The sequence below is a fragment of the Cinclus cinclus genome, chromosome 17, assembly GCF_963662255.1.
Source record: "Cinclus cinclus chromosome 17, bCinCin1.1, whole genome shotgun sequence".
Lineage (NCBI taxonomy): Eukaryota > Metazoa > Chordata > Aves > Passeriformes > Cinclidae > Cinclus > Cinclus cinclus.
This window is the reverse complement of record NC_085062.1, coordinates 11775932-11798927: the sequence shown is the minus strand read 5'-3', so window position 1 is coordinate 11798927 and position 22996 is coordinate 11775932. Positions and strand designations below refer to the sequence as shown.

Below are 22996 nucleotides of genomic sequence, written 5' to 3'. Positions count from 1 at the left end.
AGAATGATTCTGTGTGCTGAAGATGAGAATTAGCACAAATCCATCGAATAGCCAAAGATAAATTATCCCTGCTTGCTGTTTAAGGGATTTGTTTTTATTTCGTAGCCAAGTCCTCAGTTGATGTTTTCAGTCTTGTCTCTATTTGTTTAAAAGTGCGTTAGCAGTAAATCAAGGTGCATTTCCCCTGTAGGGTTTCCTGTATGTCAAAGCCATGTTAATTCTCTTTGATTTTCTTCCCCTAGCCCCAGCCATTGCTGCAGATCCTTCCTCTCTTTGTCCCTTTGGACATCAAAGGCCCGCAAGGGGACAGCCCTGGTGGGAAGCTCCTCCCTGCTCATTAGCCTCCATAAAACAGGAACTCACCTTGGCTAGCTGTGCTTGGAGTCCCATCCTCATCCCGCTCACTCTTGACACTGGATCTCAGAAGGAAGGGCTTGTGCTTGCTTCAGGAAATCAGACCTGCTTTTGAACTGGACTATTTTGGCTCCCCTTGTAAGAACTCTGGTGGCTCTCTTGGCCCTGCAAGCTCCTTGACGTCACAGTACATGGAAAAATGCAAGCTTTACCAGGTAAGTGAAGGACTCCTTCCCTTTGCTCACTGCATGGAAAGATCCCAGACTCATGCCAGAAAGGGAGCAAGTGCTCTTGAAGGACTTAGCAGCATTTATAGAGGAGTGCATGGGGAGAGAATTTAAAAATTGGGTTTTTTCATGGGAGTAGATGATAAATGGTGCATTTGAGTGTTTTTTGAGAGCCTTAGAAGATCTTTTCTAAGGTAGCAAAGGTTTACTCTCAATTGTGCCCCAAACTCCCTTGCCCACATCACCTTGTGCAGTGTGACCCTTCAGCTGAAGGCTGAAGATGTTGTTGGGTATTGTCTGCAAAGCACTGAGTTCTTCAGGTTGAAGGCCACAGAAAGTGTGGAAATACTTGTATTTTTGATAACAGTTCTGATACAAGCTCTCTGGTTTGGGGTTTTTTTTCCTATTTCCTATGCCCTTTGAAAACATGAACCCAGTCAGGCAAAGCCAACTCCTTCCAGGTTCACACCCAACACGAGATTTTTGTGATTTCTTTAGGGTTTCACTATGTTTTCCTTCCGTCCATCTCAGAGCATGCTGTTAATCTCTCCTGTGTGGAGCATGATTGGATTGGGCACAGTGACAGAGATGCCTTGGGACACTAAGGGTCAGCCCAGAGGTGCTGTATTTGTCAGTGCAACTGAACCCTAGATTTACTCTGGGGTTTTACTCCACATCAGAAAATAAACCTGGCCCAGTCTCTAGGCACATCAGATGTGATTGGGCAGCCTCAGCTTCCTTTCTCTTCCTCTGCAAGATGTTGTCTCATTCATGAACAAAATACTTGTGCAGTAATTTAGATGATTCCCACCTTTGCTGCTGTTTTGGGTTTTTTCAGTCCCTGCTGTGTTGATCTGATTCATACTGATTTCTGCCACTTGTGTTTTAAGTTGAGAAACAAAAGAGCAGCAATGAAAAAAAAAGTAGACTGTATTATGGTATTTTCATTTTAAAGATTCCAAATATTGCAGTAGTCACCTCATTTTCTTACTGGGTTGCTTCTGGTGTAGGACCCCGTACAGCAGAAATGTTCCGGATCATGACTGGATGCATCTGAGAGATGAAGCTGTTGCATTTGTAGAAACATCATAGTTTTGTTATTGCCAAAAAACTCTCTGGATCTGAGAAATGAGGCTCCCTCCAGAGGGTCGGGGTGTTCCTACTGATATTGAGAAGATCAGAGAACATGGGAGGGGTTTTTGGCTTGTTTGCAATATGAATTTATTAGAAACCTTTGTATATTGATGTGCATTCCTCCCTGGTGGACACTGGATAGCTGTAAGTGTTGAGCTTCACTTAGAAGGTAACAGCAACAAATGTAATAATAACTGACTTTAGTCAAGGTAGGCATAGCATTTTCCCTTATTGGAGATTTCCCAGTATTGCAGACCCTATCCTACACATTTTGGGAAGGCTGCAACAATTTTTCTGACATTTTAACATTGTCTCAATAATGGAAAATTGATTGAGGAACTGCTGTAGGTGAGGCAGTTGTAATCCAGCATCTTCTATCCAGAGATCTTCATCCTAAAACTACTAAATTGTCTCTCATTTCTCCTTTCCTTTCTGTCCCCAAGATGACAAAAAGATATGTACAATTCATTCTAGACACAGAAACCATAGCACAAGCTACTCCTGTTGGTAAAAGGACCTTCAAATCAAGCACAGAATAGACTGAAGATCTCTTAATTTTCAGTGCCTTTACCACAACAGCTTCCCACCTTTCAGCCTTATCTGGACGTAAGGAACACGTTTTTGAACAGGCCATGTATGATGTTACCAACACAATGATATAAGGAATATTTTTAAAGAAGTAAAACTAGAACTGCTGGAAAAGGTTTAAATCTCTTTTGGATAATAACAGGTTTAAAACCAAGTTGCACAGAAGAGGAAACCATAGAACAGTACAGCTCACACAAGTTCCATTCAGTGCTTGGACCCTCTGCCCAAACCTCTCCGTGCCATAATTCCAGCACTCAGGCATCTTTGTGGGAGGGTGAGCGCATGAGCCTTGCCATCAGTTACACAGGCAAAAACTAGGAAGGAAGGCAAAAATCCAAACAAAATTTGCAAACAGAATCCAAAGTGGATCCTACAAATAGATCCATCACTGCAGGGTCCTGCTGCAGCCGCCGGCAGCTGAGTGGATCCATTCACCAGCTCACACCACTGCTGGGCTCCAGGTCCTCAGGCAGACTGTTCATGTCCTGCTTTTCAGCCTCAGCCTGTGCACACAAAACCTGCACAGTGAAAGGCATTTTAAACTGTGTTTTAAGACCTTAGCTGCAACATTTATTGTCCCTGTCTCCTGCAGCATTGTGTTCCTACAGGTGCGTTGTGGACTCATTTTGGTAAAAACCAGCTTATAACATCTGCCTTTGATTTTTAATTCAGTGTTGAACTCCTTTCACTTCAGTTCCTCTCAACTTTATTGGAAATCTCCCCTCACTGAAGACTCCTGAGATCTGCCTTGTAGTCTCTTTTAATGGCACTGGAATTTGCTTAAAGAAATGTTAATTTGAAAATTCATCTGGGGAAGGAGTGAGCATCTGTCTAGCTAATCAAAACCTGTTTGCATTTATTTGTGACTGGATGGCTCCTGTGGGAAATCAGCCCAATTTTATTGTAACTCCTTTTGATACATTTGCTGCACTGAGCTACCAAATGCATCCTCTCATGGCAGCTTTCATGTCTCTGCAAGAGGATATGGGGGAAGCTTTAGTAAGAAGATGTTAACAGGCTAATCTTGGTGAGCAAACTAGGTGTCACTTCTTGGCCAGTTCATTAATGTTGGATCAAAGCAGAAAAAAGGGTAGAGATTTTTTTCTTCAAATGCCTAAAGACCTCTACAAACAGACAAAATTGCATTTTAATGTTTTCTATGTCTTAATCCTGAGGGAAGAACCACTTAGACTTGTATTGGGTTGTTTTGGTGGAAAGACATTCCTTCATGAAAAAAAGCTAATTTCTCTGAAAAAAGTTATCTACTTTTTGTGAATATTCTTTTGAAGGCATTACTCAGGAAAGCTGTAACAAGGTGAACATTCCCTTTTCTTCTGCTCTCCTCTGAATAAGATCTGATCAGGCCAAGAAGCAGAAAAATCTGTCTTTTAAACAAATAGCTGTGCCTGGCTGCTAATGCAGCACCCAGAGGGGTCCTGCTGGCCCTGAGCTCTGCTGCTCTGAGTGCCCTGCTCCTCATCCCTCCTCAGGGCAGGGTTCCTAAAGCCCTGCTGGTCTGAACTCAGCCCACCAGAACTGTACTGGGTCACATCCTGACCTGAAATGGAACTGGGCTTTTCAGTACAGCAGCAGCAATCTTGCCTGCCTTACAATATTGCTGAGAGCACCTACTGGAGGTTTTAAGGAGGTTTTTAATCCAAAGAGCTGTACAGAGGTGATTGGTACCATCAACACCAAAGGCAGTTCCTCCAGAATGCTTTCCCTTTCCTCTTCCCAGATGGTCCTGTGCCTCCAAGAGGAAGAGCAGGCAGGTTGCAGCACTGCCATGGTGTGAAGAGACACTTTCCACCCCTCTCACAGGATCCTCAGTGGTCCCCATCTCCACTTCAATTCAGACCAGCCATTCTCTTTTCAGAATATAGTCTATCCACAGTCTCTCTCTGTCACCTCCTTTTCTTGCCTTCACTTACATTTAGGACTCCTCTCTGTCTCATCTTTGTTGTCTGGAGGGGTTTTTCACCTCTTTTACCACCTGCTTGGCATTTTCCCATTACCTACTGGTGCACTTAAAATCCTTCCAGTCCTTTCAGCTTTCATAGCACTCTCTTGATAAAGTGTTCTGTGTAACCCTGATCATACCAGAGCAGTGCATTGTGGCTACCTGCCAGCGTGGGTTTGTCACAGTGGAGTTTAGGTTGAGTTGGTACAACACACAGATCCTTACAAAAGGACCTGCCAGCTGAAACCAAACCTGTTGGAAGAGGCTCCGTAGTCACAGTTTTTCAGAGGTTTGTTGTGGCACAGAGGGTCAGTTCCCCTCCTGTCTGTCTACAGTCACCATCTCATTTCTCCTTGCAGACGTGAAAGCGCCGTGTGAGGCCCTTCCTTCCCCCAGCCTGGAGCCCTTCCCACAGAGCTCCATCGTGGTCACCCTCGAGGACATGGGGCTCTGGATGAAGTTTCACCAGATAGGAACTGAGATGATCATCACTAAATCTGGCAGGTAAGGGGCACAGGACAGCTGCCCACACACCACACCCCTCTGAGCTGTTGTCAAAGCCTCCAGTGGAGGATTGAAAATTGACAATTTGACAATTTTTTCAAATGGTGGCCCTTGAACCAGTTTTGTAGCCAGTTATGCAGATCTTCCTGATCCTGGCAGATGAATTGCACTTTCAGGGTCTGGAGAAGTCCAAACTGTGAAATGCAAAAGGTCACTTGTGGGGCTGATGTGCTGAGAAAACTCCTGTACCCTTATCTCACCACTTAACACTGGTGTTCTTCCTGTCACTTTGAGGTTGCTCTGGGAAGTGCCCTGGGCTCCCTTTGCCTGGGTCACAAGCAGCAGCAGTTGAGCAGTAAAGGCTTAAGTTTGAGTCTGTGTTTGCAGACAAGAATGTGGCCTAGACTCGTAAGGATCTGTGTGTGCAGACTCCACTGAAGCATAAATGAGTCATGTATTGTGGAGCTCACAGTGAAAGAAGATGGAATTGTGAAGCTGTAAAGTATTATTCAAAGCTGCTGTGAGCTGGAATAATCCCTTTGGGTAAGGAGGTAGCTGTCAAAGCTTTTTTTGCAGAGTCAGAAGTTAAAAGTAGTGGCAGGGAGTATGGGAGCAGAAAGCTGGGTGTGCTCTTAGATGAGAGCACATTTTCTACCCACGCTCAGATTTAATCCATCCTCCAGGGCTGTGAGAGCTGCAGCAGGCCAGGAACTACGTACAACCTCCAAATAGTTCCTTTCAAGTTTCCAACTGTTGTGTTAGAGGAATTGGAAGAACAAAAGCAGTAACAGTGTCAGACCCTCAGTGACTGCTGCTCTGTTAGTATCTATCCCATCTAAACCCACAGGATTAGACAGTCCATCAATAAGATGGACAAATGGTCAGTGGCTGGCTGGAGAAATGCTGCTCACAGGGCTTTGCACAGTAGTGAGTAAATGTGACATGTTGCTTGATCATTAACAGCCACTCTACAGAGAAACCTTTATACTCAGTTTTTCATTTCTTCTTCAGACGAATGTTTCCTCAATGCAAAATCAAAGTCTCAGGCTTAATCCCATATGCCAAGTACCTCATGCTGGTAGATTTTGTGCCAATGGATAACTTCAGGTACAAGGTAAGTACTTTAAATAACAGAATTTATGCTATCTTTTCATCTTTATTTGAAATAAATTAATCTTTATGCTTCACTTGTCACACTGATAAATAAATTCTTTTTGGACTAAGTTCAGAAGTAATTGATGGATTTTATGCCTCTCTGGAGTTATTTGTCAGTTTTGCTTGGGGAGCAGCTGGAAAGGTAACTAATTTTCATTGTAAACAGTACAGTTTTAATAATGATTAATGTCAGACTTTTCTGGCAGCCATTGGGAGAAAGGGAGGAAAAATGAGGCCTAAACTTGGAGCAGATTTGGTAACATGATCATGGGTCGTGAGGAAGAACCAGCTACTTGTGCTTCAGAGGAGTGCACTGAATTGACAGTGAAGCAAACTTGCTGGGGCTTTTCTGTACTGAAAGCATTTTTTTTCTAAGCTCCAGATTTCTGTCTTTCCCTTCACAGTGGAATAAAGATCAGTGGGAAGTTGCTGGAAAAGCAGAGCCCCAGCTCCCTTGTCGCACCTATGTCCACCCAGATTCCCCAGCTCCTGGCAGCCACTGGATGAAAGAACCTGTCTCCTTCCAAAAACTGAAGCTCACTAACAACACTCTGGATCAACATGGGCATGTAGGTTGTGCCATGTTCTCTTGGAATTCGTTACAGATGAACTTTGAGGGAAATAAGCAGGATTTGTGAGAAATTAAAAGAGATCCAAGTGCCCTTTGTTCCTCCCTCAGCCCAGCCCTTGTGCCCTCTTAGCTCTCTGCTAGGCAAGGAGTGGGTCTGTGCTGTCACTGCAGGGCCTTGGTGGAGACACCAATCCCAGCAGGAGTCCCTGGTTAGAAATGGGTGTCCTGGGAGTCTCCACAGGGGCCCTGCAGTGTGCTGGCAGTGGTGGCACATGGAGCCCTTGTCCTTTGTCTGTCCCAGATCATCCTGCACTCCATGCACCGTTACAAGCCGCGCTTCCACATCGTGCAGGCAGATGACCTCTTCAGTGTCCGCTGGAGCATCTTCCAGGTGTTCAGCTTCCCTGAGACTGTCTTCACTTCTGTCACTGCCTACCAGAACGAGCAGGTACAGTGTGCAGGCTCTGCTTCTGGACACACTGTGAAATGCTGTCTGTAAAATTCCTGTAAAGGAAGGTGTCTCCTTCCTGTCTGCTCATCCTGGGCACCTGTGGTGGACAGTGGGAAGAAATAGGCACATTGTGGTTCCTGTGGAAAAACAACTCCTCTGTGATGGGATGAATCATGCACCTTGATGATATTGAGTGCACTGTCAGTGACACAGACCTCCAAATGCAGTAAAAAGTATGGCTGCAGGTCCAGATACAGATCCTCACCCTGTATATTTGTCTAGTTAGGTGAATCCCACCCAAATCCCTTCTGACCCTGGCAAGGTCACTTCTCTCTGTGGGTCAGTTCCTGATCAATGATGGGAGCTGCTGGGAGAGCTGCGATACTGTGGCAAGGCCACGTCCAAAACCCTCACACAGTTTATCTGTTGTGGTAAATAATGAAGTGAAGGTCTTGGAACAGTGAAGAACCCAACCGGTCACTGTGATGCTGAGTCTTGTTCCTTTCATTTAAAGATTACAAAGCTCAAGATTGACAACAATCCATTTGCTAAAGGTTTCCGTGAACATGGGAAGAATACTCGAAGGTAAACTGTTTCTTCATTTTAATTTGTTCATAGCTGGAGTTCACTTGTGAATTTTACCCAAGGTCTTTGAGCAAAACTCTGCCAGCCAGCTCTGCTGAGCTGGCTGCACTGTGCATACTGCATTTCCCTGTATCTGGGAGTGATGTCCCTCTATGCAGCCTCTTCTCAAGAGACTTGGGGAGTGGGAGGTGACAATGCCTACAGAGATGTGGGAGGTGTGACAAATTTGAGACCTGCATTCCCTTGCACATTGGAGCTAGACTGGAGTCTGACATGTGAATAGCAGTGATAACAGGAGTCCACAGCAGAGCATTTGGTCTCTTGGAGATCAGCTTGATTCTGACATTTGGAGGCTCCCTTGTCTCCATCTCCTGTGGGTGGAAAAGTGTCTCTTCCAGTGGGAGATTTTTGTGCAAGAGGGAAGATGGATACCAATCTTCTTGGTCTGAGTGCAGCCAGTGGATGAAATGAAAAAAAGTCTTAAATTGCAGCCCCAGACTGGCAATAGAGAAGGAAAAAAATGGAGCCTTTTTCCAAGCAGAAAATGTTGCAAAAATATCTGAGATTTTGTTTCATGTTATTTTATGCCTGAAAAAAAAAATCTCCCATAAAAAAAAAAAATCCTGATGAAAAAAGGCCGAAGCTGACTCTTTACTTAAACTTTAAAAATGTTGCGGGTTTTCTTTTTCCTCCTAATACCATCCCTTCCTATATATCTAGGCAAAAAGCTTACATCCAAGCTACCCTCACATCTTGTTTCTTTCCAGGGAAGGACGAGCCAAATGCCAGAAGCCCAGTCCAGCCAAGAGTCAGAAGAGGAAGCTCCCTGAGGAAAAGGAGCCTGCTGCTGAGGAACGTGGTAATATTGATCACAACAAACCCAGAGAATGATATTCAGAAAGTTTTTTAAGCTTAATCATTCCTTGCTCCAGCTCATGGTGCTGTTTTTGTTAGCACAGCTAAGGAGAGAGGGCAGGGCAGCACTGACCATCACAGTATCTGGGCAGGAAAGGGCTGGAAGGGGCCATTCTCTTAAGACAGAAGGGCTGCAGGAGGTGGTGGTGGTGTGTTTCCTTCCACCATCCTGTGATTACTGCAACTGCCAATAGACCATTGTGAGCTTTGCCTCAGTCTTCTCTTTTCTCATTCTTTTCCATTCTTTCTTTTCCCTGCTTTGAGTCAGATTTTGAGAAGGATGAGAATGTAGATGTGAAGGAAGAGAGTAACCCTGTGGTGGTGAGCAGTGGATATCCCTTCTGGGGCTCGGAGCAGAACAGCAGCCAGGCCTTCCCTGCAGCCTCTCCAGTGCCTGCTGACCAGAGGGAGGGTATGGCCAGAGAGCAGCAAGTGCCAACACCATCCTACCAGACATATAGGTGAGTCCTGCCTTCTGCTCCACACTTGAATTGGTGGGATTCCTCTTCTTCTGCTGGGTATTTCCTAAGAAAAACAGCCAGTTGGGAACAGGGGGAGGATGCCTTTCTTTTGGATAGCACACGTGGTTGAGAGATGGTAGATTAGCATGGACCTCACTCCAATGATAGCTTTCCTCTTCTAGTTCAAACCCACTGGTTCTGGGCATGCTCATGTCTTTGTAACGTTCTTTATTTCCCTGTCCCAAAATGCTCTCCCAGCCAGTTCTGTGCACTACAGAGCTTATCTGTCCTTTGGAGGAAGTGTTGGAGGAGTGACAAGACTCCAGTGATTTTTCCTTCCTCATTGCAAAATTGGGTGTGAGTGAGCCCAGACTAGAACTTAGCCAGAACTAAGGTGCGTCTGGACTCACCTTCTCTGGAATTTCATTTTTCTGTGAGCGTGACAGTGAGGCCTGGGCCAAAATCCACAGTAACAGTAAGATGAAGCAGTATGCAAGGGGAAGAGCTTGCCCTTCTTTTCCCCAGGGGATCTTTGTGTTTTTCCCGTGGCTTTCCACTCTGGTAGGTCTGAGTCACTCTTCTCTCTGCCCTTGGGCCCAGGTTCCACGAAGCTGGGGACAGCCAGCAGCTTCCCAGCCGCGATGCTGCGACCTTGAACGATTTCCGAGCAAGGTGCCACGCCTTGGATCTTGCCATGGTGCCCGAGCACGACTCCAAACAGCTCCCAGAGGGCTTCACCAACCTGCCCCCACTGCCACCACCTCTGCCTCCTCCCCAGGACTACACAGGAGTGGTGAACATGGCTCTGGACTCGGTGGGGAAAGCCGGGGCCCGGGCACCCATGTACAGTCCCTATGGCACCGAGCAGGGCCTGGGGCAGTGGGTGGTGCCTCCCCACAGCCAGTACAGGGCAGTGAGCTACTCGGCCTTCTCCACGGAGTACAACACGCAAGGAACTCCAGGACATGCCCATGGCACCGTGGCAGAGTGGAGCCAGTACCCTCTGTTCCCCTACGCCTGCTGGTGAATGGGGAGGACCCTTCCCAGAGGAAAAAAACTGAAAGAAAATTGTAAATGAGATTGAATGTGCCCTGGGGTGTTGGACTTGTGAAGCTTTGCCTACACTACGCAGAGGTATTTGCTGCAAGCAGTAGCATGGGACACCTTTGCTTCCTTGTCTCCTTGCACAGCAACCCTCACCATATTTCGCAAGCAGTGGTTAAACTGGTGGCTGCCCCAGCCATGTAATTGTGGGTCAGGCTCAATGTGTTCTGCAGTGTTTTTTTCCCCAGCAGGAGCAGGAAACCACAAGTCTGCAAGAACAGTATTTAAAGAGCTGCTGAAGTCACAGTCACAGTGTTGGCACCTCGCATTTGGCAGTTTCCAACATCCCTTCCTCCTGGGACTTGGTGCAAAGAGATAGGGGCTGAGGACTTCCAGTAAGCCATCCGTGTGGCCAAAAGGCTGTGGGACATACTGCAAAGATAAGGAAAGCAAGCAATCCTGGTGAACTTTGAGCAGCTTCCTCAATTAGTATAGTCAAAGTAAAGCTAAAGTTTCACCTTTCTTCCAGCAGCAGATGAGAGTCAAATGCAGAGCAAGGTGTGTGTGGAGCACAGCAGTGGGTCGTGCAGGCAGGGGAGAGTTTGTTCCATGCAGGAGAAGTAGCAGCAAGGCTGTGTGTGGTGTCTTCCCGTGCCCATCCCTCCTCTGTCAGCCCTAGATTCAAGGTCAGTGACACGCTCTTTGTTCTGTGGAGATGGAGGGAGGTTGTTCATGGATTGTGGGGGACTCCTCTGGGGCTTTCCGAGGTTGTCAGAAGCAGGGCCATGAACAGTAGTGCTGCTCTGTCACTCCAACCTCTTCCTTTAGAGGGAGAGGAAATTTTCCACTGTGAACTTACTCCTTCTCCTGCTCACTGCCACCCCTGGAGAATATCATTTATAGTTGTGGTTCCTGAGCTGCCCTGTGTGTGTGTGAAGTCACCTCACCGCTGTTTTGGAGTCTGTAGGGATCTGTCCATGTTCAGTTATCAGAGTGGTTCCACCTCCCTCCTCTCTGGTCCCATCCTGAGCAGGAGTAGTCTGTGCACTGCCGTGCAAGCTGGGATTCTTTTCACCTTCCTCTTAGAAGGGGGAGGCCTCCCTGTTTGCCCAAGTGCAGATGGCCCTGGCATTGGGGACTTGCTGAGACAGACTCATTGCTTCTCAGGGAGGACAGACATGTTCCCAGGTGTTATAGGGAATGTTTTCATGTCACACTAACAGCTGCCATGTGGCCTGCAGCCAGCCGTAGGCACTGGGGTGTGTCCTTTAGCCTGTGTCCCAGCTGGTTTTCTGTGTGCACACACGTGTAAGAGTGTGTGTGTGTGTATAGCAAGATGTCTCTGAGCGGACCTGGGCAGGTTTGTGCCCAGTGCCTCAGGACCCCTGTGCAGGGACACTGGGAAAAGCTGTGCACCAGGTTCTTGGGGCACCAGCTCCTCCTTCCCTCTGCATAGCATAGGGATGCTGAGTGGTGTTGTTACTGTTAAAATTACTGTGAAAAGTAGCCCTGTAAATTTGTGGACTCAGCTACAATGTTTCCTTATTTAAATTGTATATTGTGAACTGCTTTTGAAGTACAATTATGGTATGTACAGAGAAGCTGAGTGCTTCCCCTGGGCTTCCCAGGATCTGAGGATGTGCAGCATTGAAATAAAGGTCAGACTTTGCCACAGTACGTGTACATAATGTCATGTGAGCCTCCCCTCTGATGGCACCCTGGCCAGTAGTGATTTGTACCTGCTGTGCATGACACACGTGTGTGCACAATATGAGCAACTCACAAAGAAATCTGGCTGGGGAAAAAAACGTGGAGCAGTTTTTTGGTTGGTGTTTTTTTTTTTTTTTTTTTTTTTTTTTTTTTTTTTTTTTTTTGTTTTGTTTTGTTTTGTTTTGGTTTTTTTGGTTTGGTTTGGTTTGGTTTGGTTTGGGTTTTTTTATGCCAGAATATGATTTCCTGCTGCCCAAATGCCAGCTGTGTGAATGCAGGTCAGCTGTAAAAGGCTGTCTCTGGGCATTAGTAGTTACCACCACTGTCCTTCACATCTTGGAAATGAGATGAGCAGAATGGCTGGGGAGGTGAGTGCCTTGAGCACCATGTGCAGGGGCCCGAGGGGGATACTTCGTGCACGACACAGGATCGCTGCCAGCAGCATGCCCACAGCACAGAGAATGCATTCCCCACAGGCTACCTGGCTGGATCTGTTTCTTTATCCTTGTAGCTGGGAGGTGTTTCCCTGTCACAGAGTGCTAATAAGGATGAAAAGCTGCAGTGAGCATGAGTAACGGAGGACGGCTGGGCAGACTGGGGAATTCCTGTGAAAATCCGAGTACAATGCTGTTTCTTTCAAACCTTTGCAGTAGCAGAGCAGGTGCTGCTGCCCCCTGGGCCTGTCGGTGGAGCTGCTTTGGCAGACGGCTCTGCACTGGGGTAAAAGACTCAGCTTTGTGCCTAGGACGAGCCATCAATTACTCATCAGCCTTCTGTTGCAACAGGACTGCTTGCCCTTCTCCAGTGAATCATCCAGCTTGCTGGAGAAGTACCTATCCTTTCTCTCTGATTAGAGACTGCCTGTTTGGGAAGCCTTTGGAGATTTTGCCTGTAGGTGTGCTGTGGACTCTGCTCCCACCCCCTCCCTTTGCAGTTCCCACTGCCTTGTTTTCTTCAGCTGTGGCATTTAAAGTATGTAGGAGCTCGACTGAAATGCTGGTTTTGCACACATGTGAGATAATGTAATGCCTCTGACAGCTTCAATAAAAGGAAATGAGACATGTGGAAGTCAGGCCATTAAGACTAATAAAATAAACTCAAAAGTGTAGGTTTTGTGCATCTTTCTCAAGCACAACGTGCTCTGCTTTAGTCATGGTACCTGGGGCCAGTTTGTACATGCATGACACGCTGTTGATCTCAGCATTCATTATTCTCCACAGTGTGTTCAGTGAGCCTCAGGTTATCTGCTCACACTGCTAGATGTGACTCAGGCTCTTGCACCAATTCTTTGCAGCAAATTGTTTATTTTTTCTGTGTTTTCTGCTCCTCTCCTGCAGAGAAGTTACATAAGGAGGACAGCAAATGGACTATAAATGGGATCTAGGTAAATTTCCTATGGGAAATCAAGATCTTGATTTATTTTGGTTTCTCCTACTGTTTTTTGCAGCCTTATGCCTTATCTGATGCTGCTTCAGTGCAAATGGGCATGGGAGAAAAATGCTTTCTTGCCGACGCTGCAGTTCTTGCCGTGGCATTTGCAGGCTCTGGAGAGGCAGCAAAGCTCCCAGCTGTGCCCCCAGCCCTGCCTGGGACACGGTGAGCCCTCCCAGGGCTGCAGATCCCCTCCAGCCCAGGCTGTGGCCTCTGCACTTACACCTGCACTGGCTCTGCAGAGAACCAACTTCCAGCAGGTTTCGCTAGGAGCTTTTCTCATTTCCAGGTGCTGCAGGGACAAGGATGGGCTGGGCTGGTGCAAAGCGCATTCTGGGACGGTGCCACTCAGGGCTCTGGCCCCAGGGCCGGAGCGGGACGAGCCCTCACAGGGCAGGGTCTGCCCGTGTCTGCAGAGATCCTGGGGGGCTGCTGGGCTGGGGCTCCTGAAACACGGGGTGTGGGACAGCCGGGCTGAGCAGGACTCCTGGCCTGCTTTGGGCTGACCCCACTGCCCGGAGTGGGGTGTCTGTTGTGGCGCTCCCTGAGCTCCCAGGACACTGCCACGTACATTGCCGTGCTCAGCCTAACTAGCAGCTGACTTTAAGGCGATCCAAGCAAGCACCACAAACCCCCTTCCAGGAATAACAACGTTCTTTCAAGTCTAATGAGTTTTTTTATTGCAGAGCTTAAAATCCACTTAATTCCCGAGCCCTAGGGTGGGATCCATGCGGAGCCTCTCAGCAGGGGGAAGCAGCGTTTGGCTGGAGCACCGAGCAGTGCTGGTCGCCCGCCGTGAGCAGCTCCGAGCCACATCCCTGGTGCCCCGAGCCGCCCCCCATGCCACCCTCTGCCCGCTCCTCAGCAGCCACGTGTGCACCTGCAGGTGTCTTCGTGGCCCTGCCCGACCTTCCAGGTACTCCCTGAATGGCCAAGAGCAGAGAAAGGGATAAAATTGTGCAGGGCTGGCTAGGGAAGGGAGGGACTCCTCTGGATCGTGGTGGGGGTGGCCTGTTCTGTGTCCCTCAGCTGCCCTGGGCACAGCCCTTCTCAGAGACACACCTTGCTGCAGTGCCAGTTGTTGTGAGGGAGGCCTGTTCCTGGCTCTGGGGCTCTCTTTCCAGCCCTCTGCTGCTGGCCTGGCTCCCTGCTCCTCCAGGTAAGCTGCTTTTTACTGTCCTGCCTTGCAGAGCTGTAGTGAGGTCTAAATGTGCTTTCTGGACATTATAGCAGGAGTGAAGGAAGTAGGAAAGGCATTTCTCCCCCACAGCACAAGTCCCAGAACAAATCCAGAAGCATTCTTGAGACCTGGGCCTGAGCAGAAGTGTCACAAAATTTTAACCGAGGGTGAAGCAAACCTTTGATGCAGGGTTGAGAAGAGGTGCTGCAGCTGTGCTGAGCAGTGTTGCTGCTCAGCTTAGTTTAGTGTTATTCCTTTTTTGCTTTCCCAAGTCGTGTGAGTTTGTTTTATGACCTGAAGCACTTTGCTGTGGGGTGCTGGATTGCCTCTGACACTTCTCTAATACTCAATTTCTTTTCTTTGAACGTGCAGGTGTACAACTACAGTGTTCCTGCCCAGACAGCGCCCTGCTTCATGAGTGTAATGGATAGATTTAATTTTAATCTCCTACAGTTCTTTGGGGACGTGCTGAGATTTTTATTTCCTCCTCCTCTATTTTACTGAAGAGGGTAAATTGTATGCCACCATAAAGCAGAGTGGGCAGCCAGTGATACAAGATGGGCACTCCCATCAGTCATGTACCAGGCATAAAGCACTGCTCACTTTCTGTATCTCTGCCTCTCGTTGTACAAATATGACTGTACATGTAAAACAGCAGCTGTTCACAGGAGAGACTTCCTGTGTGCTGGCACTGTCACTGCAGATCCCATCTGCAGGGTCCAAAGCACGGGCACCTGTGATCTCTGTAACATCCTTGCCGGAGTTGGTGCATGGAGGGGAATCTGTGTGGAAGTGCTGGTGCAGAGAAGACAGGGATGAGTCATGCGTGGTTCTGTCACACCGTGGGGTCTGTCCCCACGCTGAGCACCAGCCCTCTGCTCGCCCGCAGTCTGGTCTGGGCTCTGCTTTGCCATCTAGAAGGGGCTCAGTGGAGACAGAGCTCTCCAGAGCAGCTCAGGCTCTTCCCAGCAGCATTCGGGTGAGGGGGAAATGGGAATTGCTTCAGTAAGTGTAAGTCAGCCCTCCAGAGATAAAGGGAATGACCTAGAGCAGTGGAGGGGATGTGGTCAAACCCGCTGTTCAGCAAAAGGATGTGCTGGGCCTTGCACTGACAGAGGCAGAATGACACTAATGTGCTCCCTTATAGAGCCCCTGGGGACACGAGGGCATTTTGTAAGTCCTGGATGAGAAAGCTCGGCCAGGACAGCGGTGTTCTGCCCCCCAGGCTGGCCTGGCACTCCTGGAGGCTCCTCATCCTGCCCGTATGGCTGTTAATGGCCTTGTCCTGCCTCCGTCCTCAGGGAATAATTGCCTCACACTTGAGCAAATGTGCTCGGTGTTTGAAAGGAGTCTATCGATTTGTGCGTATTCCTGAGAGCCTCACAGGGCCCCGTTCCCTTTGAAGTGTAAAAGCATCTGTCTGTCTCCGCTTCTCGAGCAGTCTCCCACTCCATTTGCATCTCCTCTCGGGCAGCCCAGGAATCCATCCCTGGCCCCAAGCCGTGCTCCGCTTTCGGCTGCTGGGAGGGCTCCCTGCCACGGCCTTGGAGACAAAGGTGCAAAGCCTCAGTCTAGGGAGGGGGTTGAGCTCAGCTTGCAGCTGGGGGTATTCCTGGAGGCCACTTTCCAGTAGACAGACTGGGAATGTTCTCCTTGGGTGTTTATCTGTGGTGTGTTAATTAGAAAGGAGAGGAAATAGCTGTGGCTCCTTCCCACCGTAGCACTTCACTTCCCATGCCAGACAGCACTGATTGGTGAGGGAGAAGGTCAGACCTGGACTGCCTTGGATAATCTACCATGTGGGAGCTGAATTGCACAGGAGTGACCAGAACCCTTGATGGTTCTCTGTTATGCATTTGAACAAACACTATTGGAATGTCGCCGAGTCCCTGGTCTGTGTGTGGGAATTCAGCCCGTAATTCTCCCCATCCCACCGCCCCTGGACAATGGGACTGGCCCTGGATGAGCTGCTTGTCCCTCCTTGTCCCAGGGCGTTTTCGTGTAGGCACAACCTTACAGGGCTGACTGTATTTCTGGAGCTGGGACCAGAGCTTTGACACTCCTTGGTCATCCCTGGGGTGGTGGTGAGAGCACAGTGCAGATAACTCCAGGCTGGAATTGCAGGGGCTGCCTGTAGCCACAGATGGTGTGCTGGGTTTCCTATTTCAAGGGGGCCCCAGCGGAGCAGCCATGGCACCTCGCTGCTGGAGGCAGTAAATGGGCTCCCATCTGCTTTTAATGATCAGTAGCACTTTGGTGCTTGTTTATTCCCATGTTTTATGCTTCAGCAATAAAATACTGCTTCAGTTTGTTCAATCCATCCTGGTGCTGGATGCAGATGAGTTCACAGCCTCTGACAAAGAGGTCCCAGCAGTATACAGGATGTTGTCTGTTTTCTTTTTTTTTTAGACAGCTGGGCAGAATCAGGTGCTGTAGTGGCTTTTGAAATACAAACATTAGTGGACAGTATAAAAGGCAGAGCACACAGCTCATCATGTCCAGCAAGGAAATCATGTCCTTGGATTCAAGAAGACTTGGTTCTGGAGCTGGAACCTTCTGCCCTTTTATCTCCCACAGGGCAGCACAGAGCTCTGGTGTGGAGAGTGGATGAAGTTAGTCCCAACTTTAAACCAGGTACTCAAGGAAGTTTTAGTCCCAAAGTGCTGCTGTGGCAGTCACTGAGCTGCAGCATTGTGCTTTAGCCATCCCACCACAGCCCTACAGTGGCAGTGGAAGTAGCAGAAGCACTGGCAGGGCCACATCTCACCATGGACACATGCCAGCTCTGTGACAGGTTCCTGGTGCCACCATACTCAGGGCAGCTACAGTGGGCTGGGAGCTGAACAAAATTCTCTGTGGTCCATGCAGTCATTTTTTGCTTTAATCTAAGGGGCAACTGTCTGTAAGGGGCTGTGGAGCTTTCTTCCTGTCCCCAGCACACTCGTGTTCCCTGGCTGGTGTGCCCGGGAGCAGGGAGCAGTCTGCTGGCGGCTCTGGCACTTGAGGGGATTGTCCTCTGAAGGGATAGGCAATAACACCTCTGGCACTCAGTATCTGGGATCCTGAAGCAGTTCTGCAAAAGCCAGCTAAAGCTTTTCAGCACCTCTGTTGCAGGGGAGGTGGGGACACTAAGGCAAAGAGATTAAAGACAGTAAACCACAGGGGGAGAAATGGGCTCTTTGTCTCCCTTCTGACTTTCATGGAAAGGTGGAAACATTTTGTTTTCCCATCTAACGTTCATCTTCTACCCTAATGGTGGAGAAACAGTCTTCTCCACTTTATTTCCCAATGGTATGCTCCTTGGAGGATCTTTAACTTTTACCTCTAAAGAGCATTGATTTTCTGCAGAAATCCTTTTTCCCAACTGTTTGTCGAGGCTTGGAGCTTTAGGTGGCAACTAGAGAGAGAAGAATTTTAACAAACTAATTAACCTCCCTCCAAGCCATTCAGGGTCTGTTCCCTTGGTGCCACTGATGTTGCATTTGTGCTAATTTCCCCTGGAAGGTCTAATGTAGGGGGAGCGATTAAAGAAGGCTTTTCTCGGGCAGCTTTTACACAGCAGGAAGAGGGAAGGTGGCAGGGGCTCCTCTGTTTGGTTACTGCTGTCCCCAGAGTCACCCACCCAGCCCCTGCTGGAGCCAGAGCCCAGCTCCCTGCTCCAGGAAAACTTGGAGTGCACCACTGAGACTGGCCAGGTGCCAGCAAGGCAAAGCAGTCCCTCAAATCTCGCCAGGTACCCTCTGAAATGGGGCTCTGAGTTACACCAAATGTGTCACCCCAGCTTCCCAAACAAACATGGGCTGTCAGTGTAGAGGGAAGGATGTTCTACAAAGCTGAGTGGGTTTTGCCATCACAGTGTCAGAAGGGCTCTCTGCTCCTCTGGCTTTTAACTGCAAATGAAGCAAATGGCAAAGCATTGACAAAGGACTTCCCTGGCCTCTGCCCTGGCCTGGTGCTGGGTCCAGCCTCCCGACCCTGGACACGTGCTGATGGTGTCAAATCTCCTGGAATCAGGGTAGAACTGTGTCATGGTGCCCTGGAAAAAGGAAACCCTCATTGTTATGGATGCTCCTAAGAGCCTTGTGCTGCTGGAATCGGGTGAGGCTCTGGGTGGCAGGAGACAAGCAAAAGCAGGAGTGGGGGCACGGTGCTCATCCTCATGCTGCTCCCAGGCTGAAAGTGGGGATGATGATAGGGAGAAACAACGCTGTGATTCCTGGGATGTAGGGCCGGGACAGCTTGTGAGCTGTGGCACGAACTCCTCGAGTCCAGACTATAAAGTACTTCACAGGCCTGTCCCAATTGCCTGGCCTATTAGTTTTATGGAGGGGCCTATTGTAAGGATGCAGTTGGTCTCCTTTTGGCACGGTAATGAAAATAGAACCACGGTGGGGAGAGAGACCCTGGCAGGGAGGCAGTGGGACGCCTGTGTTCGGGCACTGGGGCCACAGCCTGCGGGCTCCTGGGGTCCCCGGGTATCTGTCGGTGCCGCCGTGGGCGGCACTTTGGCAAGGACAGTCTTTGCCCCTTGGCCCAGCCGAGGGCTCCTGCGGGCACCCCGGAGCAGAGGATGAGGCTGGTGCCGGGCATGCACAGGCAGGGGCACAGTGCCACCCAGTGACTGCGTGTGACCTGCGAGGGGACAGCCGGGGCGGCCTGCAGGCGGCTGCTGCAAAGGTGCCGAGGCAGCAAGGGTAAAGGGTATCCCCAGGGCAGTGTGGAGAACGAAAGCCAAGAAACCATCCACGTTGTTGCTTTGTGGCTACAGTGCACAAGGGGCAAAGCTCGGGGGCTGTTGTGCTGTGTCTGGAGCCAGGGTTTTGCATGCCTCACTCAGGTGCTGACAGAAGCCAGGTGTTGGGCAAGTTGGGGCTGAAGCAGCTCACATTTTAGGAGGAACTTGGCAGCAAAACAAGGGGAGGAGAAAGTGGTTACCTCTCCATGGGGAGGACGTGTCTCTGCTTTGAGAAGCACAGGCAGCTCTGGGGCAGTGTGTCTGGTCCCAGAGGGACAAGGCTGTTGCAGGGGCTGCCTTGGAGCCCCTTGGCCTCTGCCAGGAAGGGACCCCTTGTATCTGGAGCAGTAGGTGAGAGCCACGTGTGGTGGATTTGTGAAGTTAATGCAGGATCTTCCTTCCCTTCTGCCAAAACCCTGCCTACATTCCTTGCTCGGTCAAGCCCTGTGTCTTGTGTTCCCAGGCTGTAACAAGCATCAACAGGCAGCTTGAATTGGGGGGGGGGGGGGGAAAGGGAAAGGAGCCAGGTGCAGTGGGCATGGTGCTGGCATCTCCTGAGGTGGCTCCTGCAGGAAATCACTGCCCCAGGCAATGCCCTGATACCTTTCCAGCATATGTGTCTCTTGGAGGAGGCACAGCCTGTGGTTCTATTTTGGCTGATGACTGCAGGGAGCACAGAGCATTTGGCAGCAGGGAGGGGTGTTAAATCAGCCTGTCCTTCTCCAGGTACATCATCTCCACCCCCTTCCACTTTCCCCAGCTGTTCCAATGCTGTGCTGCCATGGGGCTGCAGGGCTGCAGCGTGGGCTGAAATCAGGGCACTGCAGTGAGGGAGGGAGGTGTGAGCACTGCACAGTTGATGATGCAAGCCCCACACCTTCGCTGCCCTGTTAAGGACTGTGCACACTTTCTGTTGTTAGGCTGCTCTCCAATCTGTCTTTGTTTTTACCAATTTAAATTTGCTGGTGTTGATCCCACAAACACCACTGTAGAGGTCTGTGGGCTTCTGCTGCTGTACAGCACAAAGCCTTGCTAGAAATCAACACCATCTGGAGAGCTGTTTCCATCCCATCACCCACCTCTGCCTCAATGAGATGGTCACTAGTGATGGTGAGGGTGGATCACTGAGCCTCATACAGGCAGGAGCTGCTACTGAGTACTTGAAGTAACCTTGTTTGTCACTGCTGGGATGATTTTGGCCAGAGATTTCCACTGGTGCTGCTTATCCTGCATGTGGTGGTCAGACCTGTGTTAGTGCATTCAGCAGAGTCCCAGACCGGAGCTAATTTTAGCCTTTCTGTTTCAGACTCCTGCTGATGTGTCCCGTGCCCAGGGCAAGGTGCTATTTCTTGCAGGGAAATGATCTTTGTTAATTTTAGATTTAGTTCTCCGAAGTGCCGAGTAGACACAGCTATTCCAGGTAGTCGGGCACAGCGGGAGGTGTTGGATCTTCGTGGGATATGGCTCTTCCTTACACAGCGAAGGCCAGGCCTGATGAATTACATTTCCTTTGTGCCCTGCAGAGCATGAGGCTGATGCTCAGCAGGAATCCAACCCAGAGCTGTGTATCCATTGTCACTGCAGACTCAGAGCCAGGGTACCAGCTGCGATACCTGGAAAGAGTAAAGCTCTTTCTCTTCAAAGTCATTGGATTAATTGTATCACTGGGCACAAGAAGAGGAGGGGAAGAGATGGTCTAACGTAACAGAAATGGATTCAGCAGGTAGGACTCTTCATGACAGCCCCTGAACCACATAATTCAGATCAAAGTAGTAAAGTAGCAGAAGACATTAAAAACTGTGGAAATCAAGTCTAGAAATACAGGGGGTCATTACTTCCCAGTAATGAAAAATAGGCAAGTTTGATTTTTGTATTTTTTATGACAAGGATAGCAACAGTGCACTCTGGGGCCTGGCTGGGTTTGTCACTTCTGTCAGGAGCGTCCCTGGGGTCCCAGCTTGGCTGCTGTCTGATGGTGGGCTGAACAGGAGTCGAGTGCCAAGAGTTTCAAACCAACTCCTGTTGTTCACTTATGTCAGTCCCTTCTGTCAGTTCAAAACAGTAACCTCTCCTTGGACTTGCCACTCCCCCCAAATCAGTTGGATTTTGGGTGCAGGGACAGCTGGGGGAAGGCAAAGCAGCACATCCAGCAGTGCCCTGCTACCCCTGTGCCCTCTGACAGCCCAGTGAGAACTGCTCCTGCCTGAGGGTCTGGAGAGGATTCAGTGGATAGCACAGACTGGAAATCAGTGCAGTGGAGGGGGATTAACAGTCCCTTGGAATCCACACTTCCACTTCAGCTTTAGTGATAAATTTCTAGACCAAATGCTAGTAACAACAGCTTTCTCAGCACTGACTTTCAGCTGCCCTTGTCGGGCCAGCCAGGACGTACAAAGCAGGAGCCAGTTCCCTGTGGATATCCTAGATTTAGCTCTGATCCCAATTGTCTGCTGTGCCAGTGGCGGGTTAGACTAATAACCCGTGCAGGGAGGGTTCTGGTTACAAAATGCCTGGAATGAAGCAAGCAGGTGCTGGGAAGGTTAGCTGAGGGGAGCACTGCATTCATTCCCCATCGCCTCTCGCTCCTCTGCCTGCCTCGGGAGCAGTGGGATGGATCTTCTGCAGGTGAGGCTGCACCGAGGGCCTGCCAGTCCCTGGTGAGCACCGTCACACCACAGAGCAGGAGTAGCTCAGCTTTTAGCTGCCAGGGTTGTGCCAGCCTGGAGCAGGAGCCCCGGTGAAGCAGATGGGCTGAGTCACGGTGACGGGCACTGGGTTCCCAGGCTGCTCCCAGGGAGGGCGGGCAGCTGGAGCACCGCGCATAGCCTGACCCAGGGTGGGCACACAACACTCGGTGTTAATGAGTCGCAACAATCGGTGCCGCCGATCGGTGGCTCTCGGCAAGCTCTCAGGGCTTGCATTTCAGAGCAGGCGGCTCACTCTGGGACAGCTGTGAGAGTTTCTTTCCCTCCTGCCCGTCTGGACACGCGGCGCTGCTGCAGCGGGGCTCAGCTGCTTGCACAGCGACCGCCAGCTTGGAGCTCGGGGGATGGAGGGGTCCTGAAATTGGAACTGCTTTACCTTTCCCCGTTGAGCTGTGACTGGTGGTTCAACAGTTGCTACAGGAGCAGCTGACCTGTCCACTAAAAAAAAAAAAAAAAAAAAAAAAAAAAAAAGGCAGAGAGCAAAATATGGGGGACAGAAATCAGTACGATTGCTCCAAGGTGAGTGCAGCCCTCAGGAGCTTCCATCTGTGCACAGTCCATAATATGGAGAATCATGCAGAAATGTAACTGTGTTCTGCTGTGGCTGCAGTTATTTTGTGTATTTAGGTGTACTTCCTACTGGTATAAGCTCCAACAGATACACCTCTGTGTATGTCTAAAAGGGTATTTGTCATCACACTGGTTTAGAAATAAGACCTTCAAAAGTAAATCCGTGACAAACGGCTGAACCCAGCTGATCCCAGCTTGCACTGAAAAATGGAGGCTTGTGCTGCCCGTTGTTGGACTGAAGTAACTGAACTACTCCAGATTTGCACTGGTAGAAACCTGAATGCAGGTAAGACAAATAAACCCACCTTGAGTTACTGCTTCCCGTTACCTTTTGCCTTTTCGCCTGAAAAAGGATTACCGAGCCCACCGAGTATCTGACCTATTTTCATCTTTAAAACACAACCGGTTTTCTCCAAAACACAACTTGCCAAATGGGACTATTTGATGATAAGACACTATGCAGAGTTGGCTATGAATGTTTATTAACATCACATGGAAATCTGTACTCCAGAGAAGACAAACACAAGGCTGTCACCATACCTACAGAGTCCAGGGAACCAATACAAGCTTTGTAGGCTTCTTCTTTGCAGCAGTGGAGTGGCTGATGTTCTTCTTAAGTTTTCCTCCTATACAGGATCAGCTCATGTATCAGCACCTTGTTAATGATTTAACTGAAAAAAACTTTTAAGTTTAGTTATTATTGATCTGGATTGACT

The 22996-nt window shown here is 49.2% G+C and overlaps 1 protein-coding gene across 1 annotated transcript; it reads left to right on the top strand.

Annotated features, from left to right (window-relative positions):
- The first annotated feature begins 553 nt into the window (after window positions 1-553).
- Window positions 554-9932, top strand: LOC134051031 (T-box-containing protein TBX6L). The gene is made up of 9 exons (XM_062504525.1): window positions 554-569; window positions 4623-4767; window positions 5779-5881; window positions 6327-6491; window positions 6795-6941; window positions 7459-7529; window positions 8297-8388; window positions 8713-8905; window positions 9506-9932. Exons 1-9 carry the CDS (start codon window positions 554-556, stop codon window positions 9930-9932), a joined length of 1359 nt encoding a protein of 452 aa, XP_062360509.1.
- Window positions 9933-22996: the final 13064 nt, after the last annotated feature.